General features: G+C 54.2%; 1 protein-coding gene across 1 annotated transcript; it reads right to left on the bottom strand.

The window, feature by feature from the left end:
* Window positions 1–352: 352 nt before the first annotated feature.
* GDF10 (growth differentiation factor 10) lies at window positions 353–13,533 on the bottom strand. The gene is made up of 3 exons (XM_039233766.1): window positions 13,221–13,533; window positions 3,475–4,400; window positions 353–1,300 (listed from the first exon to the last, which is right to left on the bottom strand). The coding sequence occupies exons 1-3, from the start codon at window positions 13,531–13,533 to the stop codon at window positions 1,109–1,111; spliced, it is 1,431 nt and encodes a 476-aa protein (XP_039089697.1). The 3' UTR covers window positions 353–1,108.
* Window positions 13,534–15,008: the final 1,475 nt, after the last annotated feature.

Genomic DNA, 15,008 nt, shown 5'->3' with positions numbered 1-15,008 from the left:
GTTCCTTTAAATGTCTCAGATGCCTTTCAATCACTCAGTGTCCCTTCTGAAGCTAAGGACTGAGGAAGCCCTGGGGGCCACTGTGCCTGCCTGGGGCCCTGTCCTGCCTGGACGAGCCCAGGGTGCCGCCTGTGGGGAAAAGTGGGTGGGCAGGGGACTGGTTTCTGGAGCTCAGGATAGAGGTGTGAAGAGGCCTGGGGGTGGGGGTGGGGGGGCTCTGCTCCCAAAGGATGCTGTGTCCCTAGCAGCCCCCAAGATGTCCTATTTATAGATAAGGATCCTTCCACATGTTGGAATGGGTGACATTCAGTTTTTCAAGATACCACTGTACCTTTAATTTATTAGCGTCCCATAAAACCACATAACATACACAATCTACAGTATAGAAAGTATAATTTACAAAAATATAAAAATCTTGGTTATTTCTTAGTATTCCAACATATTATTGTATGTGTTATTCAATAAACATGTTTAAACAATGCACACTTCACCGGCACGATTACCTCCGTGGGGAATGGTGTCCACTCCCTCCTCTTTGTTTTAAAATAAAATATATATTAAGGAAAAGAGACCAACGTTGGGTTATATGTGCATACGGCTTGTGTGAAAGCATTTGCAGTGGAGATCGAAAGTTTATATCATTATTTAGGCCCCAGTTTCCAGTATCAGAATGTGGCCCAGAGTGTCGTAAACGGACTGTTTTAACAGAGGCTCTTTCTTGTGAAAAGAGCAGATGCCTTCAGGTTTGCAGTCTTCTCCCAAGGTTTTGAGATGATGGTCACAAAAGCCAATACTGAAAGTGGACACTTTCGGCTTTCAGGTCTTCAGAACAGAGGGGGTGGGCGATGGGCAGCCTTCAGGCCAATTCCCAGATTCCTCCAGGGGATTCGGATTGGCATGTAGGGGGGCTAAGTCATCCGCAATGAGAGACTCCAGAATGTGCCCCAGGGGGCCAATCTTTCTGGGACCCAGCCAGGGTGCCTCTGAGCTCTGCCCCGCATATACAGCTGCATCCCTCATCAAGCCCTCACCCCAGAAGGCCCTGAGGATGCTACCCTGCTGGGTGCGGGGTGGGGGGGAGATTTCCTTCCACCCAGAGTGGCTCGTCTTACCGGCAGGCACAGGTCTCCACAGACATGTTGGGGTACACCTTCAGAACCATGTTCCGGTTCTCGTCCAGGAAGAGGACCCCAAGAGAGTTCATCTTGTCGGGAACGCAGCAAGGCTCTGGGATGCCCGGCACGATGCCCACGGCCCTGACGATGCTCTGGATGGTGGCGTGGTTGGATGGGCGGACCATCTGCAAGGCAGGAAAGGGCACGGTTACCTAGGCGCTCTGCCCTCACCCACCCACTGTGCCATCTGAGTGTCCTCGGTGGAGGCCACAGAAAAGGTGTCGAACCAGGAGAAAAGATGACTTTCCGGGGCTGGGCACACATTTCCTCTGAAGGCAGCCACAGACTGAGTCCCAGGAAGACGCGCAAGAGCCTCGGGCCTTCCTGCCGCTTGGGTCTCCCGGAGGGAAGACACGTCCCTTCACGGCACTGGCCACTTGGGGGCACCTGCGGATTGCTCATCCCCAAGAGCTCCTAGAACTGGGCAGGAGTTCTCCGGAGGGCGATGCCCAGCTGTCCTGCTTGGGCCACAGCTGCCCAGATTTCACAGTCCGAGGAGTTCAGACATGCTTCTGGTGAGAGCGTGTTCTCAGCACTGGAGGGGAAGGCCCGCGGGCGTGTGCGCGGCAGCACAATGGGGCTGGAAACGGATATTTCCCAGAAGGGTGTGACTGTGGCGGGGCGGGAGGGGGGTCAGGGGCTGCTTCACCTCACCACCCCATCTTGCCATAGTATCAGTCGTATGGGTTGGGACTACCCTAATTCTACTGGTGAGGAAGTGGAAGCTTAAAGTGTCTGCGTAACCTGATCAAGACCCCTCAGTTAGGAAGCAGCCAAAAGTCAGAGAAAGTTGGAGGAGGCTCACAGGGTTTCTTTCCTGCCCCAGGGAGCATCACACACCCAGAAGAGCCTGGGTCTCAGCCACAAACAGAAAATGCTCTCAAGCACCTCCAACAACAGAAACAGGACCGAGCCACAGGAGTTTCAGCTCACTGCAGGCCAAAGGAATGTGTTGATGAGAAAGGCCCCTTGCGTTGGGGGCGGGGGGGGGGGTACAGGGAGGGACATCTGATTTGTGGGTTCAGGCTGCTGCTGTAGGGAAGGTGGCAGGCAGTCAGCTAGACTGATAAGCAAGTGGGTCAGCCAGCTGGAGCCTGCTGACTGCTCATCCTGTCTCTGGTCAGGCCTGTGCTGGGCTCTTCCGGGCAATGCCTGGCTCTCTGCTGGGCACCTCCCCTCCTCTCTCCTGCACATGCATGGATTTAAGGAAAAGCCTCTTAATTCCCCCAACAGGTTAATGCTGCCCTGGGTCTGTGGCTGGGATTTCCCAGCTGACTGATTTATTTACATTCAAATTGGATTTATGCACTGACTTCCTTTCTGGAAGGGGAAGGAATGACCTGGAACTCAGCAGAGGAGCTAAGCTGGGGGAAAGTGTGCACTCTGTGGGGAGGGGCGACATCAGCTGGCAGCCAGCCCACCACAGCTCTGTCTGTGAGGAGCTGGATGGACAGAGCCACAACCCAGACTGTGGGAAAGGTGAGATTCTGGAACCCCAGGGCAGCTATAATGGCTAGAACAGCCTCATGTGGTGTTTCCTGCGGACTTGTGCCCAGTGAGAGCTAGTTGCCTCGTGGGTCCCTACCCTGAGTGGGAGGCAGGGAGCGGACAATCCACACAGGAAGCCAACGGAGGCCAATGCTGCTGATCACAGATGCCAACACCCTGAGTTCCAGGCCAGGAACAGAAATGAGAGCCTTGGTGAGGAAGGGGCTTCCACGGCCTGGCCTGTCTACAGGGGGGCAGCATGTACTCGACCCTTGTAAGGCAGTTGCTATGTGGGAACACACACCTAAGGAGATGGGTTCTCCTTTTCGAAAGGAGAAATGTTCTGATGTGAAATTCAAACTCAGGGGTGCCTGGGTGGCTCAGTCGGTTAAGCTTCCGACTTCAGCTCAGGCCATGATCTCACCGTTCCTGAGTTCCAGCCCCCTGGAGTCTGTTTTGGATTCTGTGTCTCCCTCTCTCTCTGCTCTTCTTCCTCTAGTACTTTCTCTCTCTCTCTCTCTCAAAAATAAATAAACATTAAAAAATAAAATAAAATTCAAATTCAACTAAGTCAGCACTTTCAAAAGCACAACTAAACCACGTCCATCTGTGTCCTGTATTCACCTGCCAGGCTTTGCTCTGGGACCTCTGCCTACCTGTTCCCTACCCTGAATAGACGGGAGGTGTTTTAATCCCCATTTTACAGACAGAAAGCGGGTCACAGGGCAGAGGGGCTTGCCGGAAGGGCAATGCCTAGAATCACAGCCAGATAAGGGGCTGGACGCAGCAGTGTTACTGAGACACAGCCTACCTTGGGCATGGGGAACTCGCACACGCCGGCGCAGTAGTAGGCGTCAAAGGATTTCGGCAAGATGATCCATTCGTTCCACCCGATGTCTGCGAAGTCCACCTTCAGATACCTGCGGGAGCACACCCTCGGCTCGGCCCACTGCTTCCTGCGGGCTTTCTGCATCGTCTTCTCGTCGAAGACCAGCACCCTCGAGGAGGCCATGAACACATCTGGGCCCTTCTTCCTGCGGTCCTTGCGCCCTGGCCGTGGCTTCAGCGCCTGGAAGGGGCCGGGCCACAGTTCGTGCTGGTGATAGTGCTGGGAGTGGGAGGCGTGCCCCGGCCTCTCGTCCAGCCCTGGCAGCTCGTTGTCCTGGAGGGGTCCGGTGGCCTGAGTGGCCCGGCGCACGCGGGGGTCTGCCGAGCTGTTGGGGGCTGTGCCAGGCTCCGGGTCCCCAGCCTGGAAGGGGTCATATCTTTGCAGTGTCACTGCCACACTGTTAGGCTCCGAGATGGCCAGGTCGTCAGCGTAGATGAGGATGTAGGGCGCGTGGGGGCTGGGCCTGGACACCCCTGGGGCCTTCTCCCCTGGATCCAGCTGGGCAGAGAGGATCAACTCGCCATCTTGGCGGGCTGCCTTGACGATGGGGGAGATGTCCTTGGCCTGCCACAGGCCCCGTGGTAGGGGTGCCAGGGCCACAGCCCCGCGGAGCAGCCCCTGCGTGGCCGCGTTCTGCGAGAGGCTGCGGAAGAGCAGGTGCTGGCGAGCCGGCAGGCCCAGGGGCAGCAGGCGGCAGGACACATTCTTGGCCCGCTGCTTGCACGGGGCCTCTCGTGCCCGGGGCCACCGAGGTTCTGAGTAGAAGTGGAATGTGGCCGTGAGGATCATTTCTGAATCCTGAATAGAAGTCAGGTTGAAGAAATACACAGCCTTCTGGTCGACCACTTCTGTGAGGGAAGGACAGACCATAGTGGGTCAGGATCTTAGATAGGTCCCTGTGCTCACTGGGTCTCCCTCCCAGGGCCGGGATGTAGGAAGAATGCCCATTGAGGGAGCACCTCCAGGCCAGCCAGGCTTTCCTCACCTCCTGTAATCCTCACAGTAAACTGAGGAGGGGCCCTTACTTATTCTCAATGAATGGATGAAGAATTGAGGTCAGAGTGATTGGGGACTATCAATACCCCATTACCCAAAGGAAAAAGTGGCAGACGGGATAGGGGCTCAGGCCTGCGGGGCCCTAAAGCACATGCCTCCTCTCCGTGCACTCCAGTGCCTCTCAATGAACAAATGACAAACGTCACTGACATCTCGTGGAGGACAGACAGTGGAATCAGGTTTCTGGGATAGGTTGGGTTGGGTCCAAGCCCTGCTGACAGCTGCCCTCCTGTATCTGCCCAGGCTGCCTGCCTCTATTTCACATATATCAAGTGCAGCCGTTCTTCCTAACGAGGTGAACGAAATAGAACACCTCTTACTTTCTTTTCCTTGCATTCCAAGTGCTTTCTGAGGAAAACTAGGCTCCAGGGCACAGCTGTTTGGGCGTCTTCTATTAGTTTTGCCCAAGGGTTTTTAAAGCTGTTTTACAAAGAAACGGCAATATCTGGGTTGCACAAAATCACCCAACAGAATCCCCAAAGACCAAGTTGCTCTCCAGAGGCCCAGATCATGATAAGGAATGGGGTTCCTCAAACGTTGCATTTGCAGCTCGAGAATGTTCTGGTCCCTGCACCCCTCAGGCTGCCAGGTACCTCTTCCTTCTCACTTGGTTCTAATAGGTGTACCCTAGGGCCACAGGGCAGAACGGCCTCGTCAGTGGCCCCAGGAAGCTGCCCCAAGATCAGGCAGCATGAGTCCTCTGAATGGCTGTGTCCTCTGGAAGGTTCCATAGGAGGGAGGGATCATTCCCAAGGCCTCACTGTGATAGTGCAGGCTGGTGGGACACCAGAACTGCCAGGTTGGCTGCCTCCCTCCCACTGCTCTACTTCCTGATGCTGGGTGCCTGTCTGTTTGTAAATACTTCTGGGTAAAGCTGCCGGAGGGACAGAGCTCCCAAGCTTGGGAGTATGTGTGTATGTGTGTGTGTGTGTGTGTGTGTGTGTGCAGGGACACTGGGCCCAAAGGGCATGTGTCAGGTCCTTAGCTTCTCTAACAACTGCATCCACAGAATCAGCTTGGGTTTTTTTTTTAACTAAAATCTTCAGTTTACGATTATTTCCTTCTATTAAGAAGAAGGTATAATTCGATTGGGAATTGTCACATACTCTTAAGGAATGATGAGAGAAAGAGGAAGGAAGGGGAAAGCTTAGCCATAGAGGGCCTGATAGACGTCAATCAAGATTTAGATGACATTCTAAAGACCCCCCCCCATTGGACCCTCAGAGCAAACCCACAGGAGAAAAGTGGCAGCCTTTCAACATGCTCCACACATAAGGAGCCATGCAGGGGACCTTGATGGCCATTTAAACTTGGCTTCTCTGGACACTGCAGCCGTGAGTGTTATGGGCTCCAGTTCTGCATTTCCCCGACTTCCTGATCTCTGCTTTCCTCCCCTGGAGACGCTGGTGCAGAGGGTCAGGGATAGTGGGCCAAGGAATTTGTGCTATAATCCACACCCTAGGTAGGGGATTCTAACCGTCAGGCAGGTTTGTGACTCTAGGGTTGATGTGTGGGTAGGGGGCAAGCTCACCAACAATGCAGCCCCCTCATCCACCAGCCTAGAAAAGGCCACAGGAACCAGGCCCCCAGGCTGTGTCAGGACCACCCCAAGCTCATCCGCCTAGGACAGACAGCGGGGTCTCTATCTCACATAATTCCCTGCAGGATTAAATAAGGAGCATATGTAGTGCGCCAGGCACCAAGGAGGAGCCCCGAAATGTGGTTCCCTCCTACTTCCATCTGAACAGCAAGGCTGGCAGAACAAGCCAGCAACTCCTACACCAACTCAGCATCCCCTCAATGATCCAAATTATCTGACTTGTAACCCAGCTCACAAGGCAGAGAAAGTTTTTTTGTTTTTTGGTTTTTTTTTTATCCAATTTGAATCTACTGTTCTGGTGCAGAATCTTCACCGGGAAACGCTTAAGCGGCTCGAGGACAGACATTTTGGACTCTTTCCAAGGAGCTTGCTCACTGCAGTAGGAAGCGAGCATCTCTGGCCTAGGAACTTATGGCCTTTGGGGAGGAAGAGCACAGCAGGCCGGGAGGACAGAGATGGGCCTCCCCAGAGAACAGCACCTCAGCCTCCCTCCCAGTGGTGAGCTAAGGGACTACAAGGTCTATGAAGAAGGTGGACTGTGACCACCGCGGCGGGGCCAGCAGCTTTGGCCTGCGACAGGTGTGGCTCAAGGAAGGTGCTGGAAGGCCCGCCCCCGAGGAGCAACAAGTGCCTCAGAGGAGGGCTGATATTTGTTTTTTTTTAATTAATTAATTAATTTTTTTTATTTCTAGGAGAGAGAGAGAGACAGCGTGAGCAGGGGAGGGTCAGAGAGAGAGGGAGTCACAGACTGAAACAGGCTCCAGGCTCTGAGCTGGCAGTCAGCACAGAGCCCAACGTGGGGCTCGAACCCACGAACCGCGAGATCATGACCTAAGCGAAAGCCGGACGCTTAAGCGACTAAGCCACCCAGGCGCCCCGGAGGGCTGGTATTTCTGCCCAGCATGCAGGAGAGGGACGGCAAATGCAGGCCCTCTCTTAGGACCCAGAACCACAGAGAGTGGGAGGGACCTTTGAGGTCACACAGCCTGATCGATCCCACTCCGGACAGGAGTCCTTCCTCCGTTTGGAGTAAGCACCCTTGGCCACTGGGAGCTTTTCCCTCATGGGGCAGCCTGCTGCCTGAAGACTCGCCCTGCTGGGATCTGTGGGGTGGGGACGGGGTGGCCAGTCCCGTGAAGGCTGGCTCTGCTCTCTGCTCATGCACTGTGCCTGCATGCATGTAGTGCAGGCGGCTCTGGGCTGTGGCTGAGAGAAGGGGAACCCAGGTGAAGTCTCCCGGCTTGGATGAGCCCGGGCCTCAAAGGCGAGCCCCCAAGAGAACTTCTTGTTTCCTGTGACCCCCGCTGGTGCCATATCTCCTGGTCAGCAAGGAAAGTTCCTTCCTCCTCCTCTTCCTTTCTCCTTCCTTTCTCCCTCATTTATGTCCTTCTTTTCCTTTCTCTTGCTTCTGTCCCTCCGTGCTTCCCTCCCTTTCTCAGTAAACATTTGGGAAACACCTACTCTGGGCTAAGTGTTGGGCTGACAGGGGTCCTGGAAAAGGTGGTCAGAAGGGCTCAGCCTAGGGATGAGATAGACAGGCCACCATGATGACGCCATCTGCTTCTCTGTCACAGCTTGCAGAGCGCTGCCCAGGGGAGGCCCCGGGCATTTATTCACAGGTCACTGCCCTGCTCAGAGTCCTCCACTGTCCCTAAAACAACACTGAACCCCTTGTAGAGGCCTTGCTTGACCTGGCCTGCCTCCCTCCCCACCCCCGTCTCTGCCCCAGTCACTCTGGCTTCTGGCCCTTCCAACACGAAGCTTCCCCTCTCTAGGCTTTGCCTCGGCTGTGTCTTTGGCCACGACGGCTCCTGCATCAGGCACCGCTTCCTCTTCCCTTCTGGTCTCTGCTCAAACTTCTGCTCAGAAGTACGTGCTGAATGACCGGGGGAGGGTAGGGTCTTTGCTAGATCTGTCTGCTTCAGCTGACAAAGGGTGATTCCTGGCCTGCTGCCCTGGGTTCAGCAAACACATCCTGAAAGAAATCCAGAAAACCTCATGCTCTGGGAAGACAGAGCTGATGATACAAATCCCCCCCCACCCCACCCCAGAGACACTGGGCAGCAGGATCTTTGTCCTACTCCCGCTTGAGCTTCAGGTTTCTCGTCTTTGAAAGAGGAATAATCACGTTTACCAATTATGGAGGTCCCGGCTCCAGGCATGTATGCATGTTTGATGCCACATTTTCACAAAGAGGAGGGCAGATGGGTCATTCACTCTCTGGAAGAAGATGGAGCTTCAGAAAGGGTATCTCACTTGCCTACAGTCACACAGCTGGTAAGGGCCAGGCCAGGGGCACGCACCCAGGGCTGTCTGACCCCAAGGCCATGCCCACCTGTGTACTCTAGATAGAATGGTGATCTACCCAACAGCAAACGTAACAAACACCATGTCCTGTGGACCTGCAAAATGTTTTGCAAACACAAGTCACTATTGGGATGTTTTGGAGTTCTGCTTCTCTGAGAAAGAAGGGACTGACTTTGTTTAGACAAGCCAGCCTCTACTTGGAGTTTCTGAAATCTCAGAACTCTAACTGGGTCCACTTTGTGGGCACTCAGCCTCCTTCCTGAGGGTAGTAGGGATGGGACTGGGGTGGGGGGAAGAGGTGGCTCTAGCCGGAGGGTTCCCCCAGGCATCCTGCTATCCAACCTTCAGGACAAGAGGACCTTCAGACAGCTCTGCCATATAGGAAAAGAACCCAAGCCACATGGGAGATCTGTCCCTTCATCCACTGCCCTGGAAACAGCCATCGGGGAGACCAGAGTGAGACTGTGGGGCCGAAGCACCAATGGAAGATAGAGGCAGGAAGCCATGGGCCAGCCAGCGGCGCCACACAGAGGGAAGAGAACGAACATGCATTAAGCATCTCTTTTCAGGCAGGCCCCAGAGGAAATCGGGCTTGCCTCACTTACCAGCTGTGGAGCCCTAGGCAAATCATAGAGCCTCTCTGTGCCTCAGTTTCTGCACCTGTAAGCTGGGCAGAATATTTGTAGGCACTTCCCAAAGTTGTAAGATCATCTCTGCAGAGCTCACGGCATGGTGCCTGGCACCCCACATGCTCAGAACATACTGGCTGTGCCGTGTCACCAACTATTGCTACACCCAGAGCACCATGTCCTTGTTCCACCTCGCCCCCCCGCCAACGTCGTCCTGTCCACACCTCTAGAAAGAGCCAGAGAGGCTCACAGCCTCTCTCCTCCTATGTCTAACTAACCGCAATTCCTACTGGCTTTGTGTCCTGTTTCTCCACAGCCATCCTGAACTCCACAGCCCTCCACCACCGTCCTTACCCGTGGCCCCTCCGCGACTGCTACTGTTGCCCCAGATCACTGTCATCCTTCACATCACACTCACACTTTGCAAAGAAATCATCTATTATAGATGAAAAGTCAATATCCTTACCACACAAAATAGCTTCTACAAATCAGTAAGAAAAAGTCAAGAACCCCACCAAGGAGGAAGCCATTTCCATAGGAAACATTGTAAATGGCCAACAGGCATTAAAAACAATTCGGGATGACCAGTAATGGGAAAACGGTAACTTAAAATCAGTATATAGCATCTCTTACCTGCATGTTACAGATATGATCTTATTAGAGTAAAAACTATACAAATTACCACATATATATTATGGTAATATATCTATTATATTACCATTTTATATATATACCATATATATATTACCATATTACCATAATATATATACCATTTATACATATATATATTACCACAATATATATATAATATATATATTCCACTAAAATATTAACTCAGGTTTGTGATTAGGAACAAATTCTTTCCTTTACTGTGATTTTCTATGATTTCCAGGTAAGTACAAATTTATTTCATGCCCTGTCTCTCTTCTCCCCCGACTTGCATCTCTCCTCTCTTCTTCCCCCCTCTTCCCTTGCCTTTCCCTGGCCCCTCCCCACCGGGCCTCTCCCTGCTGAGTCTGTGTCATCAGGTCCCTTGGCCCCCGAAACACACCCACAGCCCCTTCTCACTGCACTGTACTTCTACCTGACCCACCAGCTCCTGCATTTTTCTGGACCAGTGTCTGCATCTTTGTATCCTCTGAACTTACAGCTCCTGCCACCTAATGAAGTGCTTAGGAGAACTGAGATGAACGTGACATTTGGCATTGTTGGAGGATAGGTACGTTTTATTCGTCTCATTTAAAGATGAAGAATCAAGCTCAGAGAGGTTAGGTAACTTGCCCAATTTCACACAGGTCAGTGGAAAAGCTTAGATTTAAACACAAGTTGTTTGGGGGGCTGGAGGTGGAGAACAGCTAACCTTGACCCTTAGCGTCAGGCTCAGAAACTCTTTCCACTGCTGTAGGCTTAATAGGGAACAAGACACACTTCAGGGAGCAATGGGAGGGAGAGAGGAAGGGGTGGCTGAAGTAATAATAGTAGCAACTAATAAATTACTGACATATGTGCCAGGCACTGTCTTAAGCACTTGACATACCTCAGTTCATTTTTAAAAACCGTATAAGGAAGGGAGCCTTACTAGTCCCATTTTAGACGTGAAAAACAAAACCCGAGTTGTGGGCAAGTTTAGTCCCTTACCCTCATCACAGACTCAGGACTTAGACCTTACCAGTCCGGCTCACAGCCCACACTCCGAACTTGAGCTGTGTTGCCTGGGGGCTGGCGAGGAACACGGTTCCATTGCAAGGAGGGATGTGTTTGCAGCACTGGGGTTGCAGAGGCCACAATCAGGCCACAAGATGGTACCGGTATGTTCCAGGGCTGGAGGTAAAGCCCTCATATTTGTGCCACCTCACCCAAAGATGAGGGGCCCTGCCCAGGCTCACAGCTGGATGGCTGAGTCACAAAGCAGGCATCTCTGAGGGCTGGCAAGGGGCTGGGTGTGAAATCGAGGAAGGGGGATGAGAAACCAAACTGCCTGGGGCTACGCTAGGTCAGGCACAAACCCACCTCGTCCCACCGAATCTTCACTTCCCCACCGTGTGCACAGGAAACCCATGCCTAGAGAGGTAAGGCTGGTGGAGCTAGCTGGGGCTGGTATTCATGGCTGTCAAACAGTTCTGAATAAGCGTGCTGGATTTGTTAGACAGTCGCACACTGGTCCAGAATAATTCTGATCTCCCAGAGAACTGTCTGTTCTGCCCTCTGTCTCCTAAGTCCTGGGTTTAGTTCTGCTGAAGGTGGGAAGAGGGTGCTAGCAGTGGGGACAGCAGATGGGAGGTGCCACTGTGAACCGCCCCCTACCTCAGCCTCAGTTTCTTTATCTATAAAATGGGAGGGCTGGATTTGAAGTAAGTCTCCAAGTCCTGCTCTGTGCTAACTTCCAATGCTTCACTGTTACTTCTACTGCCCCCTTTCTGTGGAAGTGGAAAGACAAGACCATGCAGGGCTGCAGCCGTGGCCGTGGGTGTGCTCAGTGGACACGCTCACCCCTGATGCAGCAGTGGCCTTGCTGGCCTTGCTTTCCTCAACTACAAGGCTTTGAGGACTGAGTCAGTGGATGCAAGGTCAAGTCTTCACCTACATGAACACAAATGCTTTATATTCCCATGGAAACAACACACACCAATAAATACCTCATCTGGCCAGTGCTGGGCTCTGGGCCACCTCACAGGAAAGATACTGGCATGACCTGCCCATTTTGTAGATGAGTACACTAAAGCCCACAGAGCTTTAGTGATCCGCCCGAGGTCACGTTTATGCTAGCTAATTCTTGAGTGGCTCAACTTAATAATGATGCTCCAGAAATGGACTCCATGTGGTGAATAAGAAGTACGGGGGAGGATGGAGTTAGATCTGGTTGGCGTGAGCCCAGAATCACTGACCAAGCGATCTACTCAGCGGACGATGCGGGGACAGGCCTCTCTGTGGCAGGTACTCCCCAGTACACAGTTATACAAGGCCCAGCTTCCCAGGTCTGGCTTTGAACCCACGGATGTTACTTTGAGTCACACAACCGGCAATCAACAGGTGGCTGACCTGATCCAGACTGTCTGGCCCCAGTGCTGGGCTTCCTCCCCTCCCCCTCAGGAGGGGGCCCCAGAGACCAACAGTCTTTCTCCTGATAAATGGTTTTCTCCCCGACAAGGGCTGCAGGGACCCCTACCCACATTTTCTGGAACGGCATTCTGTGACCATGAGTGGTCTCCATGACAACCAGGGTTTTCCCGCCACCCCTGCCCCCAGGCTGCACCTCCTGTCCCCTCGCCAAGGGCCTGGAGTGGTAGCGCAGCCGGGGCTGGCAGACAGCTGAGGCTGGAGCCCGGAAGTGCTCTCAGTGCAGAGCAGGGAGGGCTCTGTAAGTGGCCTCTGTCCAGCCCCATCCAAGGCATGAGGAGAGGGGAAAGGATCTGTCCAGGTGGGGCAAAGGTGGGAGGGGAGTAGGATGCCCCCACTGCCCAAGCTTCTGGACCCTTCCTCAAAGCCCTGGGGTCTGAACATTTTATGTTAGTGCTGCAATTCGTGCAGGCTTCAGTTGTGTGTACGCAAGACAAGGCACCCAAGGCCCTTCTCAGTGCACTCTGCCCAGCCACCCAAGCCACCATGTGCCCCAGCCAGAGCTTCATGTCCTCTGCCTGGGCCCAGTGTCTGGCAGTATCAGGACTGCCTTATGCCCACCTGACCGGACCCACTCAGTGCCAAGAGCCTTCTCATCTGTCAAGAGCCAACACAGCTCACCCTTACGACATAGATCCGAACTTCCATGAGCTTCCCGAGCCCAGTACTATCTCCACTCTATGCTTAAACCTCTGTGTACGGGGAGGCCTATGTCTACACAAATGTGACACCCTCCCTGCCTTGGCAGCACCCTAGGGGCAGGAACTCTGTGTCACTGCCACTCCAGTGTCTCCATTGGAGACTCCGTGCCTGGCATAGAGTGCCTGCTGAATAGTGAATGAATGAACGAGTCTATGACTAGAAGGAAAAGGCAAAGCGGGTGCAGTGGCAGGGGAGGATGAATAAGTGAGGAAGGGGGAGTATGAGAAGAGGGGGTGCCCGGGGCCCCCTCTACTTACCCAGCCGGGCCCGGAAGCTGCGAACCGTGTTGCCCCCTCCTGGCCTCGCGCCCCTCCGACTGTATTTCTCATAAAGCCGGAGCATGTGGACAGCGACCATGTCTTGGGCGCCGGGACCCAGAGTGGTGGCCGCATCCCCCAGGGACCGCCAGGGGTCCTTGATCCCAGGCAGGCCATCAGAGGCTGCAGGAGAGGAGGACCGGGCGGGGGCCGGGTGGCTGCCGCCCGCGTCTTGGAGCAGCAGCAGCAGCAGCAACAGAGGCAGCAGTTGGGGCCGCCGTCCCGGGCTCATCCCAACAGCGCCACGGGCCATGGTGGGTGGCGGCGGCGAAGGAGGGTCGAAGCCGGGGAGCAGGCGAGAACTCGCGGGCGCACAGGCGACTGCGGACCGACCCTGTGGCGGGAGAGCGCGCGGGGCGCTGGGTGCGGAGATCCTCGCAGGGCGCGGGGTAGAGCGGCACCGGAGGCGAGCGCGCAGGTCCGTCCGCGCCGCCCGAGCCGCAGGCCAGCGGTCACGGCCGTCCGGAGCCCCGTGGAGCCGAGCCAAATCTGAGCCGACGCGACGCCCCAGTGGATTCGCGCGGCGAAACTTTGCAGCCCACTGGGCGCCCTGCTCCGCGGTTCGGGGGGCGGGGCGGGGCGGGGCAGGACGGCCGGCGGCGCCCTCGGGGGGGACCCGCTGTGCGCCCGGGACCACGCGGGGCTGCCGCCGACACGGCTATCCCTGGCCCGACTGTGGTGTGCGTGCGCCCTTGTGTGGTGGCGTGCGCGCGCAGGGGTGTTCGCCCGAGTGTGCGCCCGGGAGTGCGGGGGGCGTGGGCGTGGGCGTGGGCGTGGGCGAGCTCGCTTCCCGCTCCCCTGCAGATAGACTGAGACCCGGCCTGGGCTGGCTGCTGTGTGTCGGCGCCACAGCCTGGCCAGGGTTGCGCGGGGGGCTGGGCGGCCTTGGGAGAGGGGCCCGCCTGCCGGGTTGCCCCTGTAATGGCATGTGATGACTATGTGGTTGCAAGATGACAGCTCCCCCGTGAGGACCCGAGAGGGGATGTGTGTGTGTGCCAGGTCGCCTCTGAGCCGGTGTGTATCCAAAATGCAAGAGTGAGGGGAACACGGACCCTCCCTGGGCAGCCGCTGCAAAGAGAAATCTTAACTCCAACCAGAGCTCGAACCAACCCAGGGCAACTGGAACAAGATCCTCATTAAAATTCAGAATTAGTCCATTAACTGACTCTGTGTTCGGCAACAATGATTCCAGTTGTTGAAGAAGTACATCAAAGGTCTTTATTAATCTTTGGACATGTAGCCATCAGGATTGTCGTGGAAAAGGATGTGGTTTCAAATTGCTTTACAAAACGTTTCCAAGGCGTCGGGATAGGAGGAGAGAAAACACTAGCTTTTCCAAGGTTTCACAATAAAGTGAGGGTGTAGTGAATCCCTGGCCCACTGCCCCTCAACTTAGCCCTGGGTCAGAAGGTCCTGAACTTCATCCTGCCTTTAGTGTGGTTTCGGGCAGTGCATAGAATTTCAGGGGGTCTGTGAATTTGGGTGGGGAAAATGTACATCTTTATTTTCAATAACCTGTAACTGAAATTTAGCATTTCCTGGTACTAGAAATGTAGGCAAACACAGTGGCATTAAACAAACCTGTGACTTCCGGTAATTAAGAAAAAGGGAATTATATTACCATGTTGCAAAGTTGTTTTTAAAAATATTTGGATAACTATATTTTAATGTCATTCGCTTCCTTGTATATTGTATATTAAAGAAAAGAAACTCTTTTGAAAAAGGGTC

This window comes from Hyaena hyaena, unplaced genomic scaffold (genome assembly GCF_003009895.1).
Source record: "Hyaena hyaena isolate Hyena2069 unplaced genomic scaffold, ASM300989v1 scaffold_78, whole genome shotgun sequence".
NCBI classification, from domain to species: Eukaryota; Metazoa; Chordata; class Mammalia; order Carnivora; family Hyaenidae; genus Hyaena; species Hyaena hyaena.
This window is presented reverse-complemented; position numbering and strand designations above follow the sequence as displayed.

Bases quoted from the DNA above. Each gene is read 5' to 3' on its own strand.
- GDF10 (XM_039233766.1), bottom strand. From the start codon at position 13,533: ATGGCCCGTGGCGCTGTTGGGATGAGCCCGGGACGGCGGCCCCAACTG. The intron at 4,401-13,220 runs GTAAGTAGAGGG...CTTCCCTCACAG, and splicing joins CAGCTTCCGGGCCCGGCTGG to AAGTGGTCGACCAGAAGGCT. The intron at 1,301-3,474 runs GTAGGCTGTGTC...CCTGCCTTGCAG, and splicing joins GCGAGTTCCCCATGCCCAAG to ATGGTCCGCCCATCCAACCA.